Source organism: Scaptodrosophila lebanonensis, unplaced genomic scaffold, assembly GCF_003285725.1.
Source record: "Scaptodrosophila lebanonensis strain 11010-0011.00,11010-0021.00 unplaced genomic scaffold, SlebRS2 tig00000080-arrow-pilon, whole genome shotgun sequence".
NCBI lineage: Eukaryota > Metazoa > Arthropoda > Insecta > Diptera > Drosophilidae > Scaptodrosophila > Scaptodrosophila lebanonensis.
In genome coordinates this window covers 1,448,148-1,469,690 of record NW_022060561.1, presented here as the reverse complement: position 1 = coordinate 1,469,690, position 21,543 = coordinate 1,448,148, and the positions used below count along the sequence as shown (strand labels likewise).

The 21,543-nt window shown below is 35.7% G+C and overlaps 1 protein-coding gene across 1 annotated transcript in view; it reads right to left on the bottom strand.

Moving 5' to 3' along the window:
- LOC115626048 (zinc finger protein sens) overlaps positions 1-20,985 on the bottom strand; it is a gene marked incomplete at its 3' end in the record, with an annotated part of 32,338 nt that extends 11,353 nt beyond the window's left edge. Inside the window, exons 1-2 of the mRNA XM_030521300.1 lie at positions 20,498-20,985; positions 135-909 (exon numbers count right to left, since the gene is read on the bottom strand). Coding sequence (XP_030377160.1) covers positions 135-909; positions 20,498-20,900 — 1,178 coding nt within the window. The remainder of the gene's footprint in view (positions 1-134; positions 910-20,497) is intronic.
- Between the last annotated feature and the right edge of the window lie 558 nt (positions 20,986-21,543).

Sequence of the window (21,543 nt, the reverse complement as noted above, 5' to 3'; positions counted from 1 at the left end):
CTTTATTCGAGTACAAAACAATATAAGCTAGGCTTCAATCTGTTCTCTGGTTCTCTGCTATTCATGGATAATTATATACTTCACTATATAAATTTTTGGCAACACTCTTGCTATAATTATAAAAATGTTCCTACCTGGCGCCCAGTCCGGATTGCTGTTGCTGTTGTTGGCCTTGATGGAAGGCGAAGGCAGCGAAGAAGGGCAGCGCGGGCGAGAAGAGCGGACGCTGAAACATGGGCGCATCGTAGTTGGGCGGGTAGCTTTGCCGCATGGCCTCCAGGGGATTGGCGGGCAGTGTTAGCGTGCTGGTGGACAAGCTGACTGGAGGACTGCGTGCCGCTCGCTTCTGTGGCTCATCGCGGCGCAACAACGCCGACACCGAGAACAAATCCGAATTCTTTTGTATGGTGCTCGTGGTGATGAGCAGCTCGGAGGCGGCGCTGGGCGAGCTGATGCTGGGACTGCCCGGTGGCGAGTCCACCTCCAGCTCAACGGAAGAGCTGCTGGAACGACTGTGGGAGCGAGAGCGCGAGTGCAGGGAAGGACGCTCGTGCCGGCTGTCTGCATCGTCCATGTCGATGGGGGAGCTGCTGCGTGAGGCTGGACTACGCGACCTGGAACGGGAGCGCGATTGACGCAGCTGCTCACTGGCACTGACCACGTAGGGCGTCAGCTTGCGTTGGAGTATTTGATGGTTTTTGCTCAGCATCGCGATGGAATTATTGTTGTCCTCGACGATGGGCGTCGTCGTTGTCGTCATAGTCGTCGTCTGGGTTGGCGGATGCGAATGCGAATGCGGATGTGGATGCTGGGGAGGCTTCAGCGCGGCGGCGGCTGCTGCGGCCGCTGCCACGGCTGTCAGGTGTTCAGTCTTGACCAATCTGCTTATGCTAAAGGCGAGCGCAGCATCTGCAAAGGGAAAGGGCGAGAGAGAGGTGGGGATGCAGAAACGTTTAGCGAAATCAAAGCAAGGACACAAGGCGGCTCATCACATCATTAATCACACACATACGCACACATACGCACACATACGCACACACACACACATGCGAGCGAACGCACCACCGCCCACCTGCATGTGTGTGCCATTTGGCAGCATATCGAATTTCAAATGTAATTATTTTCGTATTCAATCGCATAATCCACCTTACATGACCATTAATTCACCCTAATCAAGCGCTCATGTGACGTTCCACATTCGCCATTGGCAGTGGCCATCAACGCCTCGTCATCACCCATCACCCAGAGACCGAAACAGAAACAGAAATAGAAAAGGCACAAGCGGGAACAGCATCAGCATCAGACTCGGAAGATGTACACCCGACAAAACTCCTAATGTTCGTTAGCTTCAAATATTGTACTGAGTATTGCACAGGCTCACAATTCTTCAGCTGAAGAAAGCGAATTTGAACAAGTTTGCAAAACAAGCGATTAAAGCGAATTAAAAAAATGGAAAGAAGTTTTGGACGTTCTCTTTTTTATACATTGTTTATTTATTTAGTGCATCTCCACCTATTTTCTTAAGGAGCTAACAATAATTATTGAGATCTTATTCAGTTTTTTTTTAAATAATTATTTTATTGTATTAATGCTAGACGGTTTCTGTAGTGTGTCGCTGGACGTAATTACACCCTAATTTATTAGCTTGAAATATGAATTATCAGCTGTCTCCCTCGGACTGGAGTGTATGTAGACTCGGACTGGAGTGTTTGTAGAAATAGTAAATTGTTTAACCTCTAAATCATCGCAAATTTATATTTTATATTCGGTTATCAATTCGGTTATAATAAAGCCCTTTAACCTTAAGCAATTCAAGCTGTTGGCTATTTATCGAAAATCGGGTTAGCCTGTTTCCAAAACATTATTTAAATTTGCCTTAAAGTTCCACAAACAAATATTCTCCTCTATGCTTAGCTAGCTGGAATGTTGTTAAAATTCTAATATTTAGAAATGTTTTAAACTACAGACAAATAATTTGACTGAAATAAATTAACTTGCACGACTTTATATTTAAAAAAGAAACGGATTTGTACGCAAAATATTAATTTATTCTCTGATCACATTGAAAATTACTTTCTGTTTGTATGGTTCCATATACGACTCATGCTTTTTTTAAAATTAAGTATTCGATTTTGGTAATCCTCCAATATCCAATATTCACTATATTAATGACTATTAGAAAACAAGTAAAAAAGCTAAAGTCGGGTGTCCCGACTTTGAAATACTCTGTACATATGTTTACAATAATTATAGAAAATAAAAAAATTAAGAAAATAAAAAAAAAAATTTGATCGATTTTACCTCTCTCGGTATTCGAACTCACGTAAAGGGTGTATAATTGCGCATTTACATAGCAATTGCGTCTGTGTGAGTGTATGTATGCCTATGCGCATCTATTCGTGTCTGTGTAAGCATTTTCGCAGTCAACCAAACAGCAACATCAACAACAGCCGCGGGCAGCGCTTGAGCAGCGCTGCAGCAGCGCTGCATCAGCAAATATATTTATGGCTATAACTTCTTGTTAAATCGGTCTATCATAATGAAATTTGGCATACGGACACATAATAACCAACTGGGGGTATTTCCAAAATTTTAGTTCGAAATTCCAAGAATTACGGGAGTTACGATTTGCGGGGTAGAGGGGGGAGGGAGGGGAATTCCAAAATATACATTTTCTGCGTATTCACATAAGGCATCTGGGACTAAAATTTGGTGTTCCTAGGTCTTATAGTCTCCGAGATATAGGCGATTATACGAATGGAAAATCGGGAAAACCCCCATAGGGGGGAAGTGGGGGGGAAAATCAAAAAAATAAAACAAACTCGTATAGAATACACACATAACGCATCTTTGTGCAAAATTTGGTGTCTCTATCTCTTATAGTCTCTGAGATCCAGGTGTTCATACGGACGGACAGACGGACAGACGGACAGACAGACAGACAGACAGACAGACAGGGCTAGATCGACTCGTCTCGTCATGCTGATCAAGAATATATATACTTTGTGGGGTCTGCCACGCCTCCTTCTGCCTGTTACATTTTTCAGCTCCCGCAAACCTAATATACTCTTGTACATTTCATGTACAGAGTATAAAAAATTGCTGAGAATATAACTATTTTTTTGTGCATATAGCATTTAAAGAGAATTTATTTCATTTTTTTACGAAACAGTTATAAAGTATTCGATTTTGGTAATCCTCCAATTTCCACTATTACTATAATTAATGCCTATTAGAAAATTGCTGAGAATATTTATATTTTCGGGTACAGAAAGTAAAGTGAATTCATTTCCACTCTTTCAAAACATTCACGAGAATTTTGTGTGGTGCACAGGCACGTTTCGGTGTCCTTACAAACCGAAATAGAATAATAATAATGCGCGTTTAAATAGAACATCTGTTCGGTCCACACTCGGCTAAATGGAGCATGACAAAACAGAAAACACACAAAGCAGACGATGTCGTCCACCGATACGAGTCGGTCGACTCGTCGACAACCACGATATATTCGCATTATATAGTATAGTATAGCAGTATAGTACGTGAGACGCAGGCGCGAAATACAGACAGGAAAGGGGTATGGAACACGGTCAAGGGGGTGAGCGGAGAGGGGGAGAGACGGACGAAGGCGAATCGAATGAATGAATACGCGTCGCAACAAAAGAATAACAATTTGACAACATTCTAATTCGTTACGCAGATAAAAGTTGTCGAGCCAAAGGAGAGGGGAAAAGGAGGCTGTATCCGGGATTTTGAGGCTAAAGGGGGCGGGCTGATGCCATTCTGTGCTGCGGCTTTGATTCCCGGCTAGTCAGTGAGGCGGCAAACGCAAAGCCAAATAAATATAAACAAACTCGCGCAGACACACTCACACTTACATATTAATGTATGTATGTATATACAAGTACTCGTGTATGTACATACATAGTATGTGCTGTACGCACTTTAGTTACAAGACCACATCCAACAGATACAGATGCAGATGCGTCGCCGCCACTGACGATGACAATGATGTGAGAAACTGTTTTCTTATTTCTGTGGCATGATAAATGGAGGGAAAGCCTGACAGAGTGTCAAGTGTTTTTATTGCCCGTCTGTTGTTGATGTTGCTGTTCTTGTTGTTGTTGTTGTTGTTACTCTTGTTTTTGTACGCTTAGTAGGTTTTTTCGAATTTTTGGTTTTCCTTTTAAGTGCTTGAGTTTATGGAAATAAGCGGAAGCGCTCGGCTGTACATGGATTGGCAAAGCATTGCGTCCTAAGCCAACAGAGACAATCGAAAATACTGATTTGCAACGATATATTAAACTCTACATAGAAAAGAAAATGTAGCTATTGTTCCTTTCTTTTTCGTTTCTTCACATTTATGCCTGAATGAATAAACATATGTATCTATGTTTATTTCTGTTATATATAACTAGCTTACAAATCGGCAAAACGGATTGTATAGCAGGTGCTGTTTCCGATTTTTTTGAAAAGCCTATAAATAATATGTTACTCGTCGTTGAAATCTTAATTTAAATAAAGCCCAAATCGCAAACGTGATCTCATTAAAGTACTGATAAGTCTGGCTTATATCTAATGTTGTCAATTGAAATATCTTCTCAGTAATGTCGCTCGAAAATAGTAAATATTGTAGTTTCTATCCTAGAACAGCTGGTTCTTCTTACGAAATAAATAGTCTTGAATTAAAGAAATGGAACAAGGAATCTGAATCTCAAATCAAAAAACCGAAAAGTGAGATCTCATTAAAGTAATGTTATGTCTGGCTTATATCTAATGTTGTCAATTGAAATATCTTCTCAGTAATTAGAACAACTGGTTCTTCTTAGAACATAAATGGTCCTTAATTAAAAAAATCGACCTAGGAATTTGAATCTCAAACCAAAAAATCGAAAAGTGAGATGTAAAAATATTATAATTTTGAAAGATCTTAAGCATCCGTTTTTGTTTAGATTTTCGTGGAAAAATACATTTTCAACAACTGGAGTAATAATAAACATTTGGCAATTGGAATCAATATACACCTCATTCTGTTTTTACACGGTAGATTGATTCCAGAAAAACCGTGTAAAAACGACAAAAATAGGTGATTGGTTCCTTATCTCTAAAATCTATTAAAAATCAGTGAAAAAGCAATAATTTATGTTTATTTTATTAAATCACATTTATAATATGTATAGCGATCCACATAAGAATGGTTTTAGCTGTCTCTTAGCTGTTTGTGTTTTAATTTATTTATTTTGTGTTTTATTTTGAATCGGCTAAATGGAATGAATTTGAGAAATCATATATACAATGTTTATTTTTCAAACCGCGTTAAAACAGAATTATTTGTAGCATATCCTCATTTAAAGACTTTAATTCATTACTATATAGTACTGAGAATATTCTCAGGACATTTATTAAACTACAGACAATTACATAACCATTCAATCTTAATTCAATAAAGATCATTGCAATCGATTTATGTATTTTTTTAAAACTACCTAAAATGTGATTACAGCAAATTCAACCCTTTACGACTTTCCGGTAAATACTTAGTATTGTAGGAAAAAAAAGTATATCAAACGAGTGTAAAGGATATTTGTTGGCATCGAAAAAAAGTCAAATTTTAATCATCGCATTACATTGGATGCTGCATCAACCCCCAGTCCGGAACCCTTTCACTCTAATTATGCACACAATTGTCCCGAGAGCCTTTCCGCGCTGTCCACACCAAACGCAAACCCAAACCAAATCCGAATCCAATGCTCGAAATACCAGTCAGCAAACGAATCAAAATCAAATGCAACCACCGACGCAGTTTGCCGGAGAGGGCCAAATGTTTTTCAACACATACTGGCATTTTACGTATATACTTGTACATACATATAGCAGGAAGGGGGCCTTGTGCGAATATACTTGTATATATATATATTGTGTAAGATATAAAATTGGAAACGTTTAACGCAGAAAATTGCTGGCAACTGCGTGGCAAGCAACCCCAAGAATAGGCAGACAAGTGGCAAGCTCCGGCGACCCACGTACCGGGACTTGTTTAAATGATAATAATGAGCTTAAGCATCTGCCCGATCCGCCCGCAGGGTGGCAAATTATTCGGCTTGGGTGGCAACTAGCTGCTGCTGGGCAAACAAACTAAACAGGCGACACGCACAATGCCCAGGAGCAGCGGCAGCAACAACAACAACAGCAACAAAACGCCCACAGCACAGTGGGACGATTTAAGAAAATTTTCAACCACAATTGTGGACAAGTCTTCGTCTTAACTTAAAGTCGAAATCTGACGTTTCTGTATTTCTGAGATCTAAATCGAGGTTTTAAACTTAAAGCTATCTAATTGATAATATTTCAATTGTTTGGAATATTATTGTAATTATCATTGGCTTTTAGTAAATTTTGTTTTATAAAAATGAGGAGTTCCCAACTTAAAGTCGAAATCTGACGTTTCTGTATTTCTGAGATCTAAATCGAGTTTTTAAACTTATTTCAATTGTTTGGAATATTAATATAATTATTATTGGCTTTTTGTAAATTTTATTTTATAAAAATGAGGAGTTCTTAACTTAACTGATTTAAATCTATTTTTTAACCAAACAATAAACAATCTAATTGATAATATTTCAATAGTTTGAAATATTATTGTAATTATCATTGGCTTTTAGTAAATTTTGTTTTATAAAATTTAAACAATTAAATCATGTCTTCATTAAATGAACAAAAATCTTATTATTTAAGGAAACGAAACATTTGGGAGAAGTCAAGCCTTAAATCGACGGAATCTAAAAACCGAATTGGAATAATTAAAGTGGGAATGGAATATAGTGTGCCATCCTTCTACTAATACTTTTTTAAATGAAATTACCGAAATTTCTCAAACTATAACCGACTTTATTAATAGCTATGATTAAAATAAAAAGTTCTGCATTAATTAATGTTGTGATTAAAATAAAAAGTTATGCACTTAAAATAGTATTTAGCTTTTATTTTAAACAAATTGGAATAAATTCAGTAGAGATGGAATGTATTGGGCCGTTTCCAGCACTATCTTAAACGAACTTACGCAGATTTTACAAAATATAATAGCATTTTCAAGGCGATTTTAATGTGATTAATATTTATTTTAAATCACATTCTTATATTCTTAAGACTCACTTTCTCACTAGGTTTTCGGTCTATGACAATCGTTTTTTAAATGCATTTAAAATGCATTCTATCGTCTGACTCTGAAGTAATCACTAAGTAATAATTGGAAATACGAAGTAAACGCAAACAAAAAATTGCCGAACAAATGGAAAAATTCATAAATGACTTAAAACACCAATTTTGAAAAGGGAATGGAATTTTTATTGAGCATCTGCCAACAAACTACAAAAGGAGCTATTTTGTAGAGCTTTGTGGAGTTATTTATTTTATTATTTTTTTATTTATTTATTTAATTATGAATGTTAGTATTATTTATTATTAGGTAGGTAGGGGGATTTAATTTTTTAATTATGAGCATTCTGCAGGATTTAGGGATGGTGGGGAGTAGGATTAGGGAGGGGAGTTGAGGGATTTTATGGAGGGATGTGAGTTAGGGAGTTGAGGATGTGGTATGTAGGTGAGTTGTAGTGTATTGATTATTGTATTAGTGGATTAGTGGATTATGTGGAGTAGGTATGTGATGATTTATGTATGGGATTTATGGGAGGAGGATTTATTTTATTTATTTATTTAGTTGATTTATTTATTTTTGTTTATTTATTATTTTATTTATTTATTGTATTTATTTTATTTATTTTATTTATTTTATTTATTTTATTTTATTCATTTATTTATTTATTTTTTATATATTTTTTTTTTTTTTTGATAGTTTTCTTTATTTATCGAATCTTCTCTCTCGGAGACTTGAGATAACTAGTCAAATCTTAATCTAATATAGTTATTTATAGTTATTAATTACAATAATCTTCGCCAGAGTCGTGTATGGCTAGCATGCCGAGTTAAATTCTGCGCAAGTCTATTTCGATGGTCCCGAAGCTGGTTTTTTGCTTGGCAATTTCATCTTCTTTCTTTCATCCCACATTTAAATCTTTCCCTTCTTTATTTAAGATGGTTTTTTTGTTTATGCTCAGAACCAATTTCTTCCAATTTAGTGCAGTGGAAATTCCACATTTTCCACTGTGCGCTGTTCAACGACCCTCTCAAACACAGTCACAATCATCGACGATGGTAGCAAAGTCATAAATTTGTGCACATTAGACATAGACGCCGCCCCAGCCATTGCAGCGTCCTTCACCCCTAGGCCCGTGTCCTTTTGCCACTGCAGTGCGTGGCATGTTCATCTGTTTTTATCCGCCCGGGAGCAATATTCACGCACTCCACGCACTTGTTCACAAAATTTTCGGCCAGTAGCGCACACAATACAAAAAGGTAAAATAATTATTCGACACTGCATGGTAATTGAAATCATTGTTATCCTGTTTATGATTCTCCCCCTCTCCTCCTCCCCTGGCCGTTCAGGAAATCGGTACTGCTTATGGCAGGATTATCATTGTTTCCTGCCATTACTGTTTGCCAGGAGGAGGGCCGTGTCGGAGTGTTATTGAAGGCGTTAATTGTTTTACATTTCGACTGTGCGACTGTGCCTGTGGCCGCTCGGCTAATGTTTATAATTGAAAATTATGTTTAATTTCTGAAAATACCTAATATTAGCGAGCCTAAGCCTATCTGTGAAACCAGCAACACAAGTAATTCAATAGATTATTATTTTTGAGCTGAATTGCTTAACAACTGATTGCACTGCATACTGAATACAATTAAGCTAAGCCTGTTCTAATATCTCAGTAAATAATATCTGATCTTCAGAGCTCAAATAGGAGATGTGACAAAAAGGTTTAATTCAAAAATGAGATTTCTTATTTATTTCCTCTCTTCGAATAATGTGCAACATCTTCTAAATCTTTACTGCATTCGCTGGGTCCCTCCCTTCGCTGGGTATTGGGTATATAGACAAAATCCTTTATATAGTATTTATTTGTTCTTAAATTATCAATCCTTTATATATCTATTTACTTTTATCAGCAGTTATCCCCAATCCTTTTTTCGTAAATATTAAATAAAAAAATTTCTTTAAAAATTAATTTGTTTTTAATTTATCAATACTTTATATATCTATTTTCATTTATCAGCAGTTATCCCCAATCCTTTTTTTTGTAAATATTAAATAGACAAAATCCTTTATATATTTAATTTAAATTTAAAATTTAAATTATCCATCCTTTATATATATATTTTCTTTTATCAACAGTTATCCCCAATCCTTTTTTCGTAAATATTAAATAGAAAAAATGTTTTATATATTTAATTGTTTTTAATTTATCAATCCTTTATATATATATTTTCATTTATCAGCAGTTATCCCCACTCCTTGACTTTTGTATTGTTTAAACGTTCTAAATAATACTCCCTATTGAAATGTCCATTAGGGTGTTGGCTCTCCATCCATATTTATGCACAGGTGGCCCAGTCATGTACGATATTTGTATACCCTTTACCCGAAAGGCGAAGTTTATATGTATATTAGACAGAAGGAAGCATATCCAACTCCATAAAGTGTGATTTACATTTTCTTAACCAGCATTACAGCAGAAATCGATATAGATTTGATTTAATTTTTATTTATTTTTTTATTATAAAAATATTGTCAATTTATTAAACCAGTATTCCGCTACCAATCTGCCAGCTTAAGTTAGTAGAAAATTGATTTAATTAGATCATCAAACAGCTGAAATTTGTTCGAATACAGGGTATTGAACTGGCGTGCTTGCTCGACTGTAGCATTCTCTCTGGTTTCCTATGAAAACAATATTCAATCTATGCATAATTTATAGCAGTGTTTGGATTAGAAGTCAATAAAATGACGGCATGCCACAAAGTGTACTTAGTATATGTATAGACGTAGTGTTGTTATTGGATTTAATATGCCTGTTTATCGATCGATCGCAAAGGAATAACGGTAGTTGTTGTAGGCAACAACGCAAATATGGCTCATTATATTAAAAAATAGCTTTCGGCAAATATGAAAGTAAAACAGAGTCGAGACCAACAACAAGAGCAATATAAATAATATAGGGGCGACTTGATATGGCAGTGGCCGTCGTGTCATAAAACGTGGCCGTTAGATTAGGCCATGATTTGGTCAGTTGTCGCACTTATGGCCGCTTGATTTACAAATCTATACAGATTTCGCAGATTTACGGACGAACTGAAGCCCCAATGGAGCGGCAATAGAGCCGTAGAATGAAGGGAGAGAGAGCGCGCTAAGCTCCACTTAAAGCTGCACTCCAGTTGGGCATTACAGGAGGATTGCGAATCCAAATATGCCACAACAATGTACATATGGATGGGCATATATTGCGATATCAGCAGAGACGACCAAGTTGTCGGTGGGCTTTGAAATGCATTGCAAATAAGCAACGCAATTACAGTGCTCGTATTTATTTTCACACTGGAAATCAATCAATAGTCCACAGTAAATAGAAAGGAAGCAATGCCAGAGCCCTAATGGACGGACCCCTTGCGCCTCCAGTCCTCACTCCAACGCTCACCCTTTCTGCCAGCGCTTATCGCGTTAGCAATAAATCAGAAGGCTATCTAAACTTTAGACTCTCTGACTGATAAATGACATTTAATTGGTGGTCGCTGGCAGCCGCAGCACGTTTTCACTTTCCAACTGCCCACCAGCACGATCGTCTATCCGTCCGTCTGTCCGTCCGTTTGTCCAAATTTGTTCTCCTACTGCTCCATAATTCAGCTCTTTCCTAGCCACGTTTTATGATTTCTTTTGCTTTGCATTTCATTTCAGCGGTCGGACAAATAAACAGTGTTCGCATCGAGCTCGATTCTTCAGATACGAGCATGTCTGGGTTTTATGACACCTTCGGCTGTCTGGCATAACTTGTCGATTGGCCGATATGTATGAGTAGAAGCTTCTATATTTGTTCAAATATTTTTGTGATTTTTTCGCTATATAATGTTACGATAAAAGGCCCAAGTGAATCAATAATGATAATATACATATAATCGCAATAACAACTGATGATAAAAAGAACAATAATATCTGTCTAGCCGGACAATTATTTGCAATGACCATTTTCATTTGCATTCCAATTATTGATTCCCTAGAGCTTTAGGCAATATTTGGATATAGATTTTTGTTTCTAGCTGCATACAAAAAAACGTGTTTAATCATATTCGTTCTTGAAGAATTCTGACTATATCTAGGTTTGTCATCGTGAGATTGCAGATTAAAATTGAAAAAAAAACTTTACAAAAATTCTAGAATAATTTAAAAAGTAATTTTAGAAGTAAGACCTAAAACTATTTATTATTTTAGAAAACCTACCTTTAAACACAATTCATCAAATATTTAAAAAACAAATTATAGTATTATTTAAAAAGTAATTTTAGAAGTAAGACCCAAAACTATTTATTATTTTAGAAAACCTACCTTTAAACACAATTCATCAAATATTTAAAAAACAAATTATAGTATTATTTAAAAAGTAATTTTAGATGTAAGACCCAAAACTATTTATTATTTTAGAAAACTACCTTTAAACACAATTCATCAAATATTTAAAAAACAAATTATAGTATTATTTAAAAAGTAATTTTAGATGTAAGACCAAAAACTATTTATTATTTTAGAAAACTACCTTTAAACACAATTCATCAAATATTTAAAAAACAAATTATAGTATTATTAAAAAAGTAATTTTAGAAGTAAGACCCAAAACTATTTATTATTGTAGAAAACCTACATTTAAACACAATTCATCAAACATTTTTTAAACAAATTATAGAATTATTTAAAAAGTAATTTTAGAAGTAAGACCCAAAACTATTTATTATTGTAGAAAACCTACATTTAAACACAATTCATCAAACATTTTTTAAACAAATTATGGAGTTATTTAAAAAGTAATTTTAGAATGTTTAATTATTGTAGAAAACCTACCTATAATCACATAATTGTTAATAATTTTGTATATAATTCTTCAAATATGTACAATCTTCTTGCCTGTCGAACTTCTATTAGCTCTGGAGGACAAAACCATATCATTTCTTTTATATTCTCATTCTCTGAAGAAGCTGCTTTTAGAAGCCTATGCCTTCACCCTAGTATCTAGAAAATAAAGCTTCAGCTTTCAATTACTATCTTTACTACTCGTTTAGTTTGGTTCTACTTGGGCCAATAAATAAAATAGTTTCGAATGGCTCATATTTTAATTTTAAAAGGTCTGCTGACTGTAATGATATTGGCAATCGATACGATATCAAGCTGGTAGCTTTTATGGAACATTATGGATGTGCGATAAACTCAGTCTTGATGTTAACTATTGTTAATATTTCTATATAAGACAATCAGTGCAAAACAAGGCTGTGTGCGATAACGAGGTAACAAAGTGACCTTCAGGCCCTACTTGCACTTGATTCCTAAACCAGTTCCAGATAATGGGGAACGTGTTAAATCTCTGTTGGGTTGTTGTTCTTAAAGGGTATTTTTTCAATTTCAAATTGACTTTTCTGTGGCAAACACTATCCGGAACCATAAATTGATAAATTGATCTACTTTTGAATGCGAGCCATGTTTATATATTTCCGCATTTCTTACTTATCGGTCGGTCGCCTGTTTTACGATACCTTTACTCTTTCAACTTTACAACGGACGAGGATATTGACATGTTTAGATGTCGTTACGTATTTACCTCGGGTCGTAAATCATAACGCGTGTGCGGTGTGTCTAGTAATACATATGTCCACACACACACACACACACACATGTGCACGAGTATCTTGTAGATACACGAGACAAGCTCGTATCTACTTGGTTTGTTGTGTGGCAACAACAAAGTGGGTGCTTGTGGCGTGTTGTTCGTATTATTCTTGTTGCCTTTGCCTTTATTGTTGTTGTTGTTGGTTGCCTTTTGGTATCTTTATAGATTTACAACGCCCAATTTTCGTCTACTTGTGAGAAGTTGAAAAATATATGACAGGCGTTGAGCGCAAATTCGATGAGTTGCCAATGATTACGACGTGTGTCGTAAATATTTCATAAATATGGCTCTGATTTTCGTTGCGACAATTTCTTATTGATCAATAATTCGTATGAGGAAATTGAGAATCAGACAGTCTCGGCTCCCAAATGCACTACCAACGGGGGAGTTCATTACTATATTAAAATAAATTATTGATTTTCATCAAATTTTTCAAACTCTTTAGAAATAAACTTGCTTTACAAATAACAGAAGTAGATTTAAGAGTGCTGAAAAGACCAATGATTTATTATTCAATATTCGAAAACGTTAAAATGCTCGTATTGAAGTTAAATATGAAAATATGAAATAAATAAAAGAAATAAAAAGGCCTATCAAGAAACCACGAAATGATGTTTACAATTCCAACACTTCTAAGTCAGGGAAATGAAATGTTCATTAGTGTTAGACTAACTGGAAAGTAGGAAGCTTCTTTGGCAATGCTGGAACATCTGTTATTAGTTTTAAGAACAGTTCTGGAATGTTTACAATTCCAACACTTCTAAGTCAGGGAAATGAAATTTTCCTTCGTCTTAGACTAACTGGAAAGTAGGAAGCTTCTTTGGCAATGCTGGAACATCTGTTATTAGTTTTAAGAACAGTTCTGGAATGTTTACAATTCCAACACTTCTAAATCAGGGAAATAAAATGTTCATTAGTCTTAGACTAACTGGAAAGTAGAAAGCTTATTTGGCAATCTGTTATTAGTCTTAACAACTGTTCTAGCAAGTTATCTCTAAAAACAATATCCTTACACTTTTATTAAATTATAAAGCATTAAAAAAGTCAATGCTGGATCACTTTAAAAAAATTATTTTCTAAAACTTTGATGAACGGTGCTGGAAAGTTGTCGCATTAGATTTAAGGATTAACCCAAACTACAAAGTTATTTTAAATTGCAAACAGTTATTGCCTCTAATTTTGTGTGGAATGCAGCGTTATTTATAATCCCCCTTGAGTTCGTTGCCAAACAATTGTATAAATCTTCCAGATACCCTCCACCCATAAACAGGTGAGCCACTGATTAGACTCTTGACTACAAACGGTTTGTCAAGCGATTTATTTATGCCATGGGTTATTTGGATTGCTTTTAATTGAACCGAATTGTCGGGTGTGATTTAAACTTGTTCGAAAATATGACTATATTAATTTATAAAGCTAACTCTAATGCTATATACTTGTATTTATTGGCCGTCCACCCAAGTACAAAGTGTAATTTATGTGTGGGCCAAGGTCCAAGCCCATCGAATGACTCAATGGAGCAAAGAATTTCATTTCTGACAGCCCCATGAGTGATGAGTCGTGATTTAACAACTGATATCATAGCTTCAATATGCAACTGAACAATATAACTATAAACTGAGCATTGATTCATGCCCATGTACATCTAGCTTGATGCTTGATGAATTTGTTTTTGTCGCCACTGTTAACCCCGTGATCTGGGGCGACGTTTAGTCGGCGCTCTCAGCGTGGGCAATTTTTAATTTAAGTTAATACGTGACTCACTCGGTTCATGGGGGTGTCTGTCCAAATTCTTCTCTCTCGGCATTAGATGTGCACCTACTTATTAGAAAACCACCAACGCCAATGCCAGCAACGGCAAAAATTACTATTAATTTAATAATAATTGAGCGCTCCTAGCATTAAAGATGATCCGAACTGTAGGCACTGGGTGGGAGCGAACTTTTCGTTAATAGGAAATCGAGACGGAAATGTTGTGACCTCTCTTATCGTAAGGTTGTGTCATAATTAAGAGCACTATATGACTAAGCAGCTGTAAATATCTCGAGATGTGCGAAACGCGAAACACTGCTACGGCTGGCTAGTTTCTTGATGAATTAAATGGGAGTCGTAGAATCGTTTCGCTTTTATGAAATTAAACCCAATTCTGTTTTTACACGGTAGATTTGTTGTGTAAAAAAATACATTGATCATAGGCAAAAATAGGTGATTGGTTCCTTATCTCTAAAGAAATATATATGCAATTTTTAATTTTCAAACCGTGTTATATCCAAATCGTGTAAAAAAAGACCGTGTAAAACCTGTAAGACTTATTTTTCTTTAAAAAAAAACCTATTCTCTCTACACATCTCAAAAGATTAAGGTCAACTGAAATAATTTTATAACAATTCTGAGTCAAGTGGAGATCGTTCAAGGAACTAGCATTATATTAAAATTCGATTAAATTGTATTAAGCAATAGGCTTACAAAATATATAAAAGTTTATATTCAGATATTTGAAATATTGACTAGAAATGTACCAAGAAACAACCAAAAGAAGATGAAAGTATTAGAGAGATGATTAATTAAAAAAAACAGAAATACAAAATAAATGAATAATGTAAATAGGTATATATATTGGTTCCTTGTGCATCCTATTCGTCAGATTTCCAAACATGAAAAGATGGCTATTATCAACAAAAAGATATTCAAAGAATACAGAGAAAGAGTCTGCTGTACTATATATAGCTAGGTATTAAGAAGAATTGGACTTTTTTTGAGCTATAGAACATCGCTGGGGTCGGAGGCGTTAATTAGATATTATTGTAATTTGATTAGATTTCTCTTTTATAGGCTTTTCTAGCTTAGAAGATGATTTTCTATAATTTTTATATATTTTCCTCCTATGTCGACAGTCAATGTTTGTTGGCATAAATAAATAAATGGGGATTCTATAGAGAAAGAAATACTTCTATAATTTTCCATCAATTTATGTGGGTTTTACATGTTAGGTCGGGTAAGTCCCGCATGACCATCGTCTATACATATATAAAGCAACTATATAATTACAGAACAATACCATTTATAGAGCTCAGATAAGGAACCCTTTGAACATGAAAGTAGTAAGCACATATAAATATGAAACATAACACATTTGTTTGAGAAAAATTGAGGATTAGGCCAGAGAAACTCATCAGAATGGCAGAGAGGGAGAGAGAAAGAGAGAGAGAAGGCAGCAATTCGCGCAAAATAATAGAGCAGGAAATATTACTGCGAATGTAATCACATTTCCGTTTAAGCCGATGAGATTTTCGGCCATATTTCCATCTGTTTGTGTGTGCATGTGTGTGTGTGTGTGTGTGAAAGCAACTGGACAAAATGAAATCCATGCTGAAATGGCGAACTGTGCGAGAGCAACAAAGCGAGACAAGTGACAGGAGGAAGGTGATGGCGAAGGAGAGAGAGGGGGTGGAGAAAAACAGGAGAAACATGGTGGGTCACCAATATTTTACCAAAATATTTCAACAAACAGGGCGAAAATCATTTTTGCCAAAAGCGACGAGCACAAAAAGAAAACATGAAAGCGGAAAACGGAAAAGCGGCAAAAAAACCGCACACACACACACACACATAGAGCAAGTGTAAAGCGAACGAGTGAATAAAGTGGAGCAAAAGAGCAAAGAGCGTGTCGCGGCAAACGGAATTGAAAATTCAGCGCATGCATAAAAGTGTGAGTGTGTGTGTCTGTGTGTACGAGTGTGTGTGTGTGTGTGTGTGTGGGGAGTGTATATCTCGTATCCATTTCTGCGCCCCGGCACAAGCCACAGGGCTAAAATCGTATCCGTTGGATGCATGTAATGCCGGTAAATGAAATCCGCTTGTCGCTCACTCCGTGTGAGTGAGTGTGCTGCTGTGGTGTATCTATGAATTTCAGGGTTTGGTCGCCAGCGTTGAGGTACACTGACACACACAGCCACACACACACACACACACACCATATGGTCATACAGCAGCGGACAGCTGAATAGATGCAGAGGAATACATGCTTTCAGACGTGCGGAGCGCATTCCAGTCCATTACCTAGTTCTAGCACAGAAATATTGCAGATATATATTACCAATACTATATGTTTATACACAAATTCAAGCACTTTGAACCTAACTCTTGCGTATATACAAGTATAACTACTCTGAAGCGGAATGGGACTTATAGCCAGACATTAGAGAACTTTTTCATATAAACAATGGCTATATTTCTCATAAAACAGAAATTAAATTAACAAAAGATAGATTTTTAGTTAAGTTCCACCATTAAAACCTATCATTTAAATTGCATTGCATAGTTCCCCTAAAACTGAAACAAAATTATTAAACAATGCATTCAATGTAAACCTATTCTTAAAGCGAACAAATAGATTTACACAATAGTCACAGATTTTCGAATTTTTGAAGCCACTTAGCTGCAACATTTAACAGAAATTCAATTCCCAACTAAAAGATTTTTAGTTAAATTCATTACTTAAATTGCATTTATATCTTACTAATTTCATTTAAAAAACCTAGCTCCCCTGAAACTGAAACAAAATTATTAAACAATGCATTCAATGTAAACCTATTCTTAAAGCGAACAAATAGATTTACACAATAGTCACAGATTTTCTAATTTTTGAAGTTTGCGAAAGTAAATCATTTTAATGAAGCCACTTAGCTGCAATGTTTAACCTTATTTGCATTTTCCTAACAGTTTTTGATACAACCGGAATAAATAAGGCATTCTAACTCTCAATTACACCTAATTCTGCATTGAAAATTAAAAATTGCATATACCTTTCTTTAGAGATAAGGAACCAATGAACTATTTTTGCATATGATAAATGTCGTTGTTTCTGGAACCAATCTACCGCGTACAAACAGAATTAGGTGTACAAATAATTGAGTGGGCAACTAACAAGTCTGTGATTCTTAAAATGCTTAAATTATTTAATATAATAATTAGGGTTATTACATTTTGATAACAAAATATGAAATTAATTTCAAACCTGTATTCAAACTATACTTTGCTTTGACAATAGTATTAAGTGCAAGCCGAGAAAGTTTCCTTATTCACGAAATTAACTGTAGTTATTGAATAACATCAGTTTTCCGTTATATTGAAGAAAGAATATATGGATATACCTTATGGGATGGAAGATGATGATCAAGAGAGCACTAAGCATATAAAAATGAGAGTAGAAATAAGGGTTTTTTAAAAAGTTTAGCACGCTTTTTAATTGTTGGTATTAATAATGGCGATATTAATGGCCAAATATTTTATATGGTAAATACATAAATATCTGCAGTTTTGAAAATCAAATCACCAAAATAAAAAAGACGTATATAATGGAAAGTATTTGGGGATCTAAAACAATGTATGTTGATCAATATTATCAAACTATTGAGACTCCAGTATATGAAAACCGTGCTAAAAAATGCATAAATTTGATGATTCATGCTTAAATCATGTGTTGTTTTGCTTGGCTTTGTGCTGGTGTAACTATTCAAGTGACTGCCACTGTATAGTTGGCAGACAGGCCAGTTCATACATCCATTCAATGTTCAAATTTGAAATTCAGCTGTGATGGCGACGACAACGGCGCCTGCCAACACACACACAACACAGACACACTGATACGCACTCACATCTGTCTATCCATTCATATGGCTATGCTCCCGATACTTACATATCAACAACGTATCCGTATCTACAAGTTTGTCCGTGTTCTGTCTGTTCTGTTTTCTTTCTTTTTTTTTTATCATTGTGTGTGCGAGCGCGCTTTTTGGCAGCGCATCCTGTGGTTCGGTATGGATTTTTCAATCCCAATATCCACTTGTCCGCCATGTCCGCACGGGAGATTTGCATTTCCACACACACACACACATACCCTTTCACACACACATAACGACAAACGGAATAATGAATATTTGCGTTCGCGTTACTTACTTATATCTGTTGTTTATTTTTTCAACTCTCCCATACACGCACACACACACACACGAGGAAATCGAGCTTGGATTTTTTTCAATTAAACTGACACTGTCGGTCGACTGTTGTCCACCGGCAATTGCAATATTTTAAAATCACACATTATTCAAATAATTTTTTACATTTTCTTTCATTTCCCAGTCGTGACACGCTGCTCGTTGCTTGTCGCTTATTGTAGCTGCTGTATGTATCTGTGTGTATCTGTGTGTGTGTGGTTTTTTTTATCTTGTTTTTTAATTAACATGGGAATACGCCAACAACAGAATCACTTTGTCGCCAGCTCCGCTCAGGTGGGGGCACAAATATGAAAATGCTTGGATTGTAAAAAGTGAAGGAGCATACTTACATATGTACAAGTATATATAAATATATATAAATAAGCATATATAAATCTATATCTATACAAATGTTAAATGAAAAGTTCATTGAGAAACTTATTGGACATTGTTTTATGTTGATGTTTTCAAGTTGAGGAAGAATTTGCAATTAGAAAATAAATATGGGACATGCAGAGAAAAAATCCTCTATTAGTAATTCAGTTCAGGAAGTTTAAAAAGTTACTTTTTCCACAAAATATAACAGAATAAAATTTTACACATTCGATAGTGAATATAGACAGAAATTATGTATTATTTTGTACAATCGAATTTTTAAGCTACTGTTAAGTCAACATTTAAAATCTACACCCCATGCGTAACACTTTTTGCAATTAATATTCTAAATTAAAATTTCACTGCCATTCAGTTCGAGTTATATTCAATAAAAAAGTAACTAAACCAGAAATTGTGTAAAAAGTAATTATGTTTATGTTATTCATTGTGGGAAAAGGAAATCTCTGAAGAAAGCTCTTTTTTTTAATACATACTTGCATAAAAAATGTTTTCAATAATTTTAATCGAATATTAAACAAGTGCTTCATGAAAAATCTAAGAAGGCCTCAAAATATGTGCATTCATTGATACATTTTTAATATTATTAATTGCTTCCCAAACATTATAAAACAAAGTATTAAATCCTAAATGAACTCTGATTTTTTTGAAGACACTCTTTATACATTTTTAATAATGATTAACAAGAAATTAATAAATATTTAGTGTAATAAAGACAATGCGGAGCATAATTGCATTATCTCCCATCATTTATTATTCTTATAAAATATGAATAAATAAATGAGGAGAGCTTAAATTTTGTTCCCATTACATATTATTCATATAAAATGTAAATAAATATATGAGGAGAGTTTAGTTTTTGTCCCTATTACGTATTATTCTTATAAAATATGAATAAATAATTGAGGAGAGGCTACTTTTTGTTCCCATTACATATTTTTCATAATAAAAATTTTTTAAAATAAATGAGGAGAGTTTACTTTTTGTTCCCATTACATATTATTCATATACAATGTAAATAAATAAATGAGGAGAGTTTAGTTTTTGTCCCTATTACGTATTATTCATATAAAATAGGGGAGAGTTTACTTTTTTGTCAAACATTTTAAAGTCACTCGCATATTACGTATACGTCCGATTAGCTTTATACAGGTAGGGCTTTCTTTCTTTTCTGTATAGAACATTTTTGAAGGCCTATTTTTATTGCAAAAAGGATTACAATATTTTTCAATCAAACACAATTTCGCAATCAATCACACGGTTCCACAAAACACATTTCAAACTTACCGTCGGCATTGCGTTTCTTGGGGAGCACTGCCTTGAAGGCGGACATGGGCGCGTATTCGTGCGGGGATGTTGGTGCCGTCGGCAGCTGTTGCTGCTGTTGTTGCTGCTGTTGTTGTTGTTGTTCCTGGTGTCCATCGACAGTTATTTGGGCCTGCTGCATACGTTGATGCAGCAGTTGAGTGGGCGATGGAATCGTGGCGGCCATGGTGGTCAGTGCACTGAGATCGCGCACCTGCAGGGACGACGACGACGGGGTGCTGACGAAGGGGCCGGGGAAATCGGCCGCTATGGCTGGCTTAAAGTTTCCCAAACTGTAGTCGATGGGCAGATGCAACTGCTGGGTGGGTGGCGCTGCCGGCGGCATTAAATGTTGGCCAGGCGCTTGCATTTTGGCAACGTCCATGATTTTCAAAATGGCGATGTTTGAGTTTGTGATTTTTATTTTTTTTTTTTTTTGGTTAAGCAATGACACTTTTTAAAACACGAGCTGGAATGTTGTTGTTGCTATTGACGACGGCATTGGTTGCGATTACACGCGCGATTGCAGAAGACGATTTGTTTTACAGTGATTTAGTAATTTTTTTTTCTTTGGCTTTTGTTTGCTTCTTCTTCTTTTTTTTGGGTATGGACTATAGTGCGAACACTCGCGCGCCTCTCGAACAAGTGAGCATAACTTGAGTGCACGGCGTCATCGAACGGACTAACTGTAAAAGTTAATCAGTGCCGTTGCGTTGGCAAAATGGAAGGCAAGGCAGCGACGCTGGCCGAGAGTGAATCTGGCTCTTGATTGAGACTGCGAGTGCTGTGGACGCTGCTGCTGCTGCTGCCTCTGCTACTAATACTGCTACTGCTATTGCGGCTGCACTTGACTTTGCGACACAAGTCGAGGGTGGCGCCTCTGTTAATCGGAACACGCGAATCCCGACTATTCCAATTGTTGCGATTTCGATTTTTCCCAGCCTAGATTGGAAGAAATCAAGTTTGGCCAACAGGGCAGCGACGCTGACGGCGGCGGCGACGGTCTCGGTGTCAGCGTCAGCGTCAAC